We start from the raw sequence: 10654 nt of genomic DNA, 5'->3' as shown, positions 1-10654 counted from the left end.
GTACAAGCAGGTATATCCATATTAGAAATCTTTTTATGCATATGGAAGTGGTTCTATAAATGAAGCACAAATGTACTAGTGTATTTTTCATGGACTCTGTCTCAAACTGCATAGGGCAGATCGAGCCAGGCGGGAAGTCACACGCAAAAACAGTATTGAGAATCAGGTAATTTTCAAGATAAAACATCCTGTGCAGTCTCCCGATCGTACAAAAACAGTAAACACATAACAGACAAAAAGAAAGGAATTTAACTACATAGCTCACTTATTCAGGGTAGACGCACAAACATCAAGGAAAAATGACCACATCAACAAAATCTAAGCAAGTCAACAAAATCAGGCAGACAAAACGTTCCACTTCTGACAAGTTGTCGTTGGTGTATGAAGCCTTGTGGAGGAAGGAACAAAAACGAATGTGACGCAGCCATGGGTATGGGTTTACACTGGGGTTAGCTGAAAGCTCAGTGTGTCTCATTCAGATGCTGAGGGGCATGACAAAGCAGTGGTATTTTATGCTCTGAGTTACCCATGTGTGAAAAAAGGCCTATGAAAAAATTGTGAATAACAGCTTGGTTAGTGTGTGTCTTGGTTAGAAAGTTTTAGTGTCCTTTGTCACGCTGACAGTTCCTTGACTGTCCTCACTTAAGCAATGATGAAGGGACATGCAAATTTTGTGGCAGATGTTCTCATTGATGAACTTTAGTTTTGTAACAAATGTTTTGCAATAATGATGTAATGTTGACTCAATGATTCACATTGTGCAATACAATATAACCTGATGTGATAATTCAGTGTTTTGAAGAACTAACTTCACTATGGTCCTGGTCTAACACATAAGCACACTACACTCGTACTCTGGGTACACTCGATTGATGACTTTGTTCCTGCTGTGGCTTTTGCAGGTGACCCTGGAGGGGGTACCACTGAAGTCTCTCATTTCATTCAAACAAAAGTCACGACATAGCAACATAAGCAAAGTAAAAATTATTTGCAGTGATTGTGTCTTGACAGATACTGCCTAGGATTTTGCTTGTCATAGCGAAGTGTAATGAAATCAAACTACCTGATGTTCTTCAAAATTGATTTTTAGTAGAATCAAAAAGTTGACACTTTGTTGAAGAGTTGGTAAGAGTGAATACAGTGATTGATTTTAATGGCTTCATAAACAACTATATAAAACAGTTCATAAAAATTCATGCACTTTCAGTGTAAATTCATTTTGAAATATAGAGGAAATTTATGTACAACAATGTGAACCATAACAGTGACTTCATTCAGTTGGGTGGTTCACCACAAATATACTTGGCTGCATAGAAATATTGACATTATTATTGCCTAAGTAGAAAATAAAATGAAAGGTAGAGAAACAAATATGTAAAAAGTCTAAGTTTATTTAACATCTAACAGGTGCTTCTATTGAAAGACAAATGTCTACTTTCAGACTGTGATTTTAAGTCAGTTCCTTTCAACTCACTGATTTCTACACACTGAGGCAAAAGAACTAAGCAGCTAGTGAATAAAACTGAGTTATCGTTCAAGAACTTTCCCTTTACCAAAAGTTACATTCTGAAAGCATTATCATGAAAGAACTATTATACAGAAACTCACTTGTAGAACATCAAAAAAGCCTGAGTTGATGGGGAAAAGTAGAGTCATAATAAATCCCAAAAGCCTGAGGAAAAAAGACCACTGATTTACTATTTTACAAAAATTTACAACAGTATTATTGAAGGAAAAAAAACATGAGACAAGTCACTCAAAAAAAAATCAAACTTTTTTTTAAACAGCTAAGATGTTATTAAATAATTCACACCTGGTGGAAAAAAAAAAACAGAAAACCTGCTGAGAAAATGAGAAATGCTGTAAATGAGGTACTTAAGGTGGTGAGCCTGAGCCCAGACTGGATTCAACCAGACACCTTTACATTATCTTGTAATATGATTCGTGTGACAACTGACATCTCATTGCGTTAACACTTAAATTAAGGTAGATAATCACATTAAGCATGATATAGAGACAGAGACAGACAATCGAACATAGAGAAACAGTCAAATACAGGATCCAGTGTCATGGGTTGGTGGGAATAAGAGGCAGCACTCAGGGTCATTGTGTCCATTTCCAAGGTTAAAAAAAGTTTATAAAAATAACAAAACATTGTGCTGCATGCTGCTGAGATTACACAACAACGCAGCTTTAAACTCTTCAATACAAAAATATGCTTTGATTTTTTTTCTCTGCTGCCTGGTTTGAGCCGCTCCCGAGTGTTAATCTCCCAGGTTCCCGAGATGAGCTGCAGCTGAAGCGAGGAGATGACAGCCATGCTGAACTGACTGAAACAGTGCTTCAGAAAGCTGTTAGTTTGAGTCCACAGTCCCTGTAAGGCATTTGCTGTGTTGCTGAGTCTATGGCTGCTACTAGCAGACCCGGGCAGCTCCTGTTATGTTTTACGGCTGCTCCAGATCTGCTCTGGTGTGCTCTTATGGTCTGATGAGTAGTCAAAAGGTGAGCGGTGTCCCATGGGTGACCGGGAGTCGTAGGGTGAGCGCTGGTCTCGGGGAGAGCGGGGCCCACTGGCTGAGGCTCGCTGCTCTGTCTGCCAGTCTGAGTGATAACGGTATGAAGAGCGATGGTCTAAATGGGAATGATCCTTCATGTCTGGCCGATGGTCTCTGCTGGAGCGGAACTCCTCTAGCTTCCTGTGTTTACTGTCATTGTAGTATCTGCATGTACACACAGCATTAGCATCAGCATGACTGAGCAACAAAGGAAAGATGGAACTTAAACGGCAAAACACTTTCAATGCTAGAGTACAGGTATTCTATATACCAAGTTCATATACTCTGATATTTGATTTTATAAAGACTTTAACCTTCTTTGCTGTATTCTGGATGATGACTGTAGACAATAATGAGATGTGTAGGTACAAAAAAAAATCTGAACTGCTCACATTTCAGTAAATGAAAGTTATCGAATCACCATTGCCGAACCCCAACCTGAAATTCACAATACTTTTAAATAACTAAAACAGGGCTGGTCAGTATGACGCATGAGCATACATTATTTTCATGCTTAAGTGCTTTTCATTGCCTGTCCTGGTTAGACCAGTTTAATTACAATCTGACCATTAAATATATTAGGCTGTTCGCTTATCTTCATTATTCATTTATAACCTGAATTACTTTTTTGTTATCAACACTAATACAAATAGTAGCCTACAACTTCAAGACTACACAGTATTTTTGTCTTTGATGATGGTCACCATGTTAGTTAAAGTCCTGCTGTGTCACATAAGAACCCGACCAATCGCAGCATGTGGACAGCTGTGGATGCACTCCTGGGTGGTACAGAGAGGACAATATAGGCAACAGACTTTTCTTTTCTTTGTTCTTCAGTCTCAGCTAAAGAAAAATAGGAGAATGCTGAAATATTCTTTTCATTTTTTCCAGGACATTTTCTTTTGTTTCTCATTTTCCATAACTGAAAAACTGTTTTCCAGGATGTACCGGATGAAAAGCTGAAACAATATTTGTGAGTGTTCTTAAAAGATTTATCTTTTAAAAACTCTTATCTTTTAAGTTTAAGTTTATTTACTTTATTGATCCCAAGACTGGGAAATTATTCTCTGCATTTAAGGAGATTTAGAAGGAGCAAATGGATTTTGAGGGAGAGAGGCACAGACAAGCTAGGGAGATCTGACAGTATTAAGAGACACGTCTTTGCTTGGTGTTTTTGTGGAATTTTTTTGACAATAACATTATTGAATAATGACAGCTTTATCCTTCAAATGTAATAGTCTGTGGCTTGACATTGGTAAGCTGACATCAGAGGGTAGATACTGTGACATAATGTTCCTGGAAGCACCATTTAGCCAGTCCTTGTCCCTCACCTGTCCTGTCTGTCTCTGCTGTCTGGTCTGTAGTGGTCTCTGTCTCTGTGGTCTTTGCCGTTGCTGAAGGAGGAGTATGGTCTTTTCCTCGACTCTCCTATGGTCTTCCTGTGGGACTCTGAGCTGTGTCTCTCCTTACTGCTCTCATGGTATCGACCTGAAGGCTGATGCCTGTCCGAGCTGCAGCTGTCCCTGCTGCTCTCATCCTGGTGAGAGTTGTCTTTCAGCCTTTCTATATCTAAGGATGAAGACCACAAATTAGTCAAGTGTCAATTTGCTCATCTTTTTATTTAAGTGCAACAAAGGGAAACTGACTGTACCTGCATGTTTATAGCTGTGGGTGTTTATATTTCTAGTGTTCTGCTCTAGTGCCTGAAAAAACAGAATCATCATCAGTCATCATGTACTTCTAATGTGAGCACAGGATATCGTATTGTATCATCATATTGTAAGAGTTACTGTAGGGCCTTCACATACCTGGGCATTCTCTTGTCTTTTCTTGATTGCATGCTTATATAGTTTATGTAGTTTCCTGGCATCAAACTCAGTGAATTTGGAAACAAATATCCACAGGTTTCTGTAAAAGACAAACACCACCAGCTTAACCATACTGTGCGTAACAGACAAAAAAAAATGCAAGTCTTACCCCATTCAAACTGACACAGGTATGTCGATGGCTAATTTAACTTTGTGTGGAACTTGTATGCAATATTTGTTAAATGCAAGTATCACAAGAAGAGACGGTGTATACTAACTTTCTCCACTGTTTGATCTGGTCAGGATTCGAATATTCCTTTAGACACTCAGTGATATGGTCTCCAATCTTTATGAGGCACTGTCTTGTATGTTCGAGCTGCTCACGCTCTGACAGTCCTTTCTCTGGTCTGTCCAGCTGCTTCAGTGCTGCTTTAACTGGCCGCATCCTCTCTTTACACTGCAACAATAAAAAAAAAAGTAAACTCCAGCAACTGCAACCCAAGACTTTATTACTATTATTATTAAACATTCTCCATTATCTTAGTCATCACGGTCTGCTTTAATGGTGCTGCTATTCCATTAGTCTTTGACATGTTATTATCGGTTGAGACAATTTAAGCCAAAATAAATCGCAGTGTATATATATATATATATATGTTTTGCCATTAGCTGAACATTTAACCACACACTGCATATAGTTTATCTGAAGATTAATTATTAATTGATACATACCACACTGAAGGTCCTCTGGTCAAGTTCCTCAGACTCCTCAGATACTGGCACATTTTCTCCACTTGCAGTTATATGGACTGGCACGTCAGAGGCTTTCTTTGTTCGTTCTCGTACCTCAGTTTTTACTTCATTCTGCTGAGTAAGATTTGAGAATTACCTCCAAACCAAATTATTGTTTTCATAAATCAAGTCTATGGTTCATAATAGTACAGAAGTATAACACATATGGAATTTCTATTTTACCTTTTCCATGTTCTCCTCTTGTTTATGAACTGCCTCCAAAGGCTTTGTTTCTTTTTTGTCTTTAGGCTCCTTGGTCTCTTTAATATCCCAACTTTCCTCCTTCCTCTCCTTTTTTTTGATCTCTTTTCCTTTGAGCTCCCTCTCTCCTGATGAAGAAACCTCCTCTGGCTCATCTTCTTCTTCTTCTTCTTCTTCCTCCTCCTCCTCCTCCTCCTCCTGCTCCTCCTGCTCCTCCTCCACCACCACCATCCTGTCTGTTCGGCCCCGTCTGCTCAGTGCCTTTACTGGTGCCACCACCTGAAAGGTTCCAAGCACATTATACATCAACTCCAATTGAAAACAGGAAACATTGATTTCATTGTACAGCAAGAAAACTGCAAAGTAGCATCTAAATTTACCTTTTCCTCCTCAATTTCATCGTCTTCATCTGACCTCTTGTCCGATGAGGGATCTGAGGATGTGCTTTTCATCACCTCATCTGTCTTAGTTGGCTTCAGAGTTTTGCTCTTTTTACTTCTTGGTTTTCTTTTTCGTGAACTGGCCTACGTACAAAGAGGCATGGTAGATTGTGGTAGACATACACGCCAATATATCCTATATCAAATTTGACAGGCATTCTAGTTAGTGATGCAGAGGAGGCTTTATGTGTAGAGTTACTGTAAGACTTACTGCCCCTGCTTGTTTCAGTGCTTCTTTTTTGGCCAGGTCCTTGCTCAGCAATTTGATGAGGTAGTCTGCTCTGGTCTGTAACTGTTTTGCTTGTGGCTTCTTGTCAGGGTCGTCTGGTAGGAGCTGGTCAGCAATGGACACAGTAAACATTATTATGTAATTTTCACAGAAGAAGATAACAGTGCTGTGAATCATTAGGCAGAAAGAATTCACAGTAAACATGACAATAATGAAGTCTGATGTTGCTACTATGCTACCGATAAACATATTAATGTTTTTGAAGTGTATAAAAAATGAGATAACAAGCAGGTTGAGAATCTATTAGTAGGGGTCAAAGCTCTGAAATCCAGTATTTCTGTTGGATAGCCCTGAATTGCACTGAAGCTGTAATTATAGTTACTTTTCCAATGTGTCACACTCAATCACATTACATTTCACTTGCTTGTGTACTGACATTTGAAGACATTGATACAAAATATTAAACAAATATTTTCAGATAGAGGTGAATTGATTTGACTGGCCTGCCTACATGAAGTGGTGAATATCAGAAACACAATTAAAATAAAACTGCAGGACTTCACCACAGAGACAGACTTCTGAAAATATACTGTACTTGCTTCTTCAATAATTCATTGTTATTATTCCACCCACTCTGCCCTCTCTCGTGATTTAAATTACTTTTTTTTTTAACCTGCTCTATTTTCCATATTTTTGACAACACAAAGAAGCAAAATACAGTATTTAACTGCACTCAGAGTCTCCTGTCTTTCATGATATAATAATTTGGGCAACAAGAGTTAGTCTAAACTAAGTACCATCACCATGGCAAGTGCAGTTCAACACACAAAGCTGATTTATGAACAGTTGAATAGACTGCTTCTCTGAAGTCTGTGGTGCTCACCAAACACTTGACTGACATTTCTGTCACACTGCTGCCACATATGGTTTCTACACTGCATTCATTCAGCCTTTATTTAAAATTTCCAAGAATCATTAAGGGCAGTTAAAACAGAATAAATACACACAAAAATAATGTGAAAACAAACAGCAAAACATAGTTAAAAGCAGCTACATTCAAGAGTCAAGTAGCTTTAATCATGGTTTTAAATTTAATTATATCTAATAAGTTTTCCTTGTGTGTGGAGTTTCGTGTCAAATTTAGTGTTTGCATGCAGGACTTTAAGAATAAGTCAATGACATGAATGGGTCAAATAATGACTATGGGACCAATTTCATAAGGACGTGATGCATGATGGCATGTTGCCATTAAGGGCATTAAAAATAAACAGAAAACAACACCTGTTATGTCTTACTGTTGGAGGTGACCAACCAACCTTTTCATATAAGACTCAATGGTGAGTAGAAGAATGGTGGAGTGATACACTGAATCTAGGGGGTTATGAGTCAGGGCAGAGGCCTTTCTATAGACGATGTCACCATAATCCAAAAGAGAAAAGCAGACAGCCTCAATTATCTGATTCCTACTGAGCACAGGATAATTAGCTTTGTTTTTGTGGTCAAAGCATGCTGACAAGTGTGTAATTGTGAAAGTTAAATATAACTTTTTGATCCAGCTAGATAGCTAGAACTGCTTTCCAAAATTTTGCCAGGTTTGTAAAAGAGCTACATATTAATTCCATGTGATAATTGGCCTCTGTATTTCTCAAGGAGGATGTGTATTTTTTGAGTGGTCTAAAAGTCAGCCAGTGGACTGCTTCACCAGTACTAGACCCCTGCCTTGAACATTATTGATAATTCTCTGTAGAACCAGGGGCTTCATCTGTCTTTAACTCTATGCTATTTAAAAGGTGTATGTCTATCAATGAATTTATAAAAAATTTAAATGCCAATTCTACACCTGGTATTTCAGAAGTGAGTTGTATACTGTCTGCAAGGTCAGAGAAAATCCTGTTCATAATTTCTTCTTACACAAGCAAGCTACCAACAGATTTTGCTAATGGGACAAATAAATGAATTGTTGATTGTGAACAAACCAGGAAAGCCCAGTCTGAGTGTCAGGCAGACACAGTTGAGAGACAGTGGAATCCATTCAATGTTAGAGAAAGTGGCCCCTAAAGACACGAGATATACAGCTGAATTAAGTTACCCTTTTGTGAACAATGAACAAGTGATGAGGTAGGTACCTGAGGCAAGCAAGAGGTTGTACATCTTCGCTATTTTTTTTTGTTGGAACAACTACCATTACTACACTATATCTTTACATAGCAAATAGTTGTTTGCTGCTATATTGATGTTCAAATCTCATTTATTTTTGACCTGCAAACATTTAAACCTTTGCAGGTCAAACAAGCACGCAAACTCATCAACTTGAACCAAACATGCTAACCAATTTAACAATATTCAACCTTTTAAAGCTGGGAAGAAAGACATGTTACCAGCCAGCAGTGACTAGCATTTTCATTTGAGGGATTTAATAGTAAATTTAATTAAACTTAAGTTGTCATGTCATTCAACCTGCGTGTGCTGCCATGTGATGTTACTTGGGAGGTGTGCACACTGTTTCCACAACATAGCCAAGAGTAGCCTGTTCAAAATACTTTCATCCATAAACTTCCATTCACACAGTAATGTGATCCTGAACATAACCAAACATATCAGGTGGCAACGTTCTCTGATAGATAGAGCCTTGTACAATTAATTTTCCAAGACAACACAAATTTTTGTTTTTAAGACTGTTTTCGGGTTTTTTTGTGCCAACAATGCAGATTAGTTTCCAGCAATTCCAGCAGTGAAGCTAGCTTCAGCCTTTCTTTAGTCATCAGCAAGGTAATTTAGTATCAGTTTCTCCAAGATAGCATCTTTGCAATTTCTTCAGAAATGGTATTATCTTGTTTACTAGGCTGTTTTTCACAGTACATACATTAGGACTGTAAATGAATATTTTAAATTCCGATGTATATTCAAGTTGTAAAAATTCCACACATTCAATTCCGCACCTTAATATTTCGACTGTGAAAAAAGAAGCAGCACAGCCACCACAGCTGCACTGAAGATGGACAGGAGTCACAAAACAAGACTTTCCTTTGTGCAGTTTTAACAGTTTTTTTGTTTTACCGGAAAAATCTGTTGAAATACAACAAGTCTCCACTGTCATAATGTACTGTGAAAATACCGTATTTTCTGGACTATAAGCCGCTACTTTTTTCATAGGTTTTGAACCATGCGGCTCATACAAAGGTGCGGCTATTCTGTGGATTTTTCTTCCACCGCTAGGGGCGCTCTAACTGAAATTAGAATCAAAACTAAGACAAAATAAATGCAAAGGAGAATACGCTACTTCTTCTTTAGCAGATAGAAGTAGGTAGGAGCAAATAGAAGGACGACAAATTACAGATTTTCTCACCCCTTCATCATGGAACCCACACGAAGAAGTTTGTATGATGCAAGTTTTAAGTTGAAGGCCAGCGATCTCGCTATACAGGAAGGAAACCGCGCTGCTGCTCGGAAGCTTAGCGTCAATGAGTCTATAGTGAGACGTTGGAGGAGGCAGCGGGAAGAGCTCATGCAATGCCCAAAGTCGAGGAAAGCTTTCAGGGGACATAAAAGCAGGTGACCTGAACATGAAAATGTCCTGGAGGACTGGGTGAACACGCAGAGAGCAGGTGGCCGAGGTGTATCCACTGTACAGATCCGACTTAAAGCCAAAACCTTTGCCCGCGAAATGGAAATTAACGATTTCAAAGCAGGGCCGTCATGGTGTTTCAGATTTATGATGCGTAAAAACCTGTCCATCAGGGCACGGACCACTCTCTGTCAGCAACTCCCCCCTGACTATGAGGAAAAAATCAAAAACTTCCACAAATTCATTGAAACAAAGACACAAGAACACTCCATCGGACCAGATGAGATCATAAATATGGACGAGGTACCTTTGTCATTCCCTATTTAGATGTGAAAAAATTCTGTCCACATGCTGTTTCCCCCACTGCTTCTCTGGTGTCTGCCCTCTCTCTGGCTTCTCTTCCAATTCAGTGAAGTAAGAGTCAACCAAACCAGAGTTGGTGATGATTGTTCGGCAAAACAGCAAGAAGTAAGAAGATGATCCAAAAAGGTCTGGGTGAGTTTTATCTTTGTTTTTGTTGCAATTCAATGTCTTTCTACAATGGTAAAATCATTGTTTCTGTGAATGGAGTCTGATGGTTTTGGCCAGAGCAATGTAACAGCTGGGATAGGATGGGATCCTTTCCATCCAGTCAGTGGGAAAATCAAACATTCTCGGTGGACGTACATTGACGGTGCACATATACCCGCAGGGAATTGCAGTCTGTTTCGTGGCTGCCAGCTGCAGCATTCTCATTCAATGTTGAAAAAAACGTGGGTAAACAGGGTTCATTATAAGATTATATTTAACCAGAATTCTTCCCGTTTGTGCACAATGTCACTTTCATTGATTGAAAATATAAAAAGCACATAATTCAACAACACGGTATATGACATTATTTTATTTGTTTATTCTTGATGTGTAGGTATGTAGAGCTTTTAAAAGACATGTTTATGTTGAAATAAATACACCTATACATGTAGTATGTCTCTCTCTTGTAGCCTATTGGTTTACCATTTTATGGGCATAATGCACGGGAATGGTTTGACCCCCATGTGTTTTTTCAGACAGACTGATCAACCAAT

At 38.6% G+C, this 10654-nt stretch overlaps 1 protein-coding gene across 3 annotated transcripts in view; it reads right to left on the bottom strand.

Moving 5' to 3' along the window:
• chd1 (chromodomain helicase DNA binding protein 1) overlaps positions 1-10654 on the bottom strand; it is a 29787-nt gene continuing 19133 nt past the window's right edge. For 2 of the 3 annotated variants that reach the window (XM_041959691.1, XM_041959692.1), the window contains 9 exons: positions 6008-6130; positions 5737-5880; positions 5339-5635; positions 5096-5230; positions 4642-4820; positions 4364-4463; positions 4207-4258; positions 3887-4124; positions 1-2720 (listed from right to left, as the gene is read on the bottom strand). In XM_041959691.1, the coding sequence (XP_041815625.1) occupies positions 2438-2720; positions 3887-4124; positions 4207-4258; positions 4364-4463; positions 4642-4820; positions 5096-5230; positions 5339-5635; positions 5737-5880; positions 6008-6130 (1551 nt within the window). In that variant the 3' untranslated portion in view covers positions 1-2437. The remainder of the gene's footprint in view (positions 2721-3886; positions 4125-4206; positions 4259-4363; positions 4464-4641; positions 4821-5095; positions 5231-5338; positions 5636-5736; positions 5881-6007; positions 6131-10654) is intronic. The other variant, XM_041959693.1, reaches the window with a different exon arrangement.

The sequence above is a fragment of the Chelmon rostratus genome, chromosome 19 (genome assembly GCF_017976325.1).
Source record: "Chelmon rostratus isolate fCheRos1 chromosome 19, fCheRos1.pri, whole genome shotgun sequence".
Taxonomy (NCBI): domain Eukaryota; kingdom Metazoa; phylum Chordata; class Actinopteri; order Chaetodontiformes; family Chaetodontidae; genus Chelmon; species Chelmon rostratus.
This window is presented reverse-complemented; position numbering and strand designations above follow the sequence as displayed.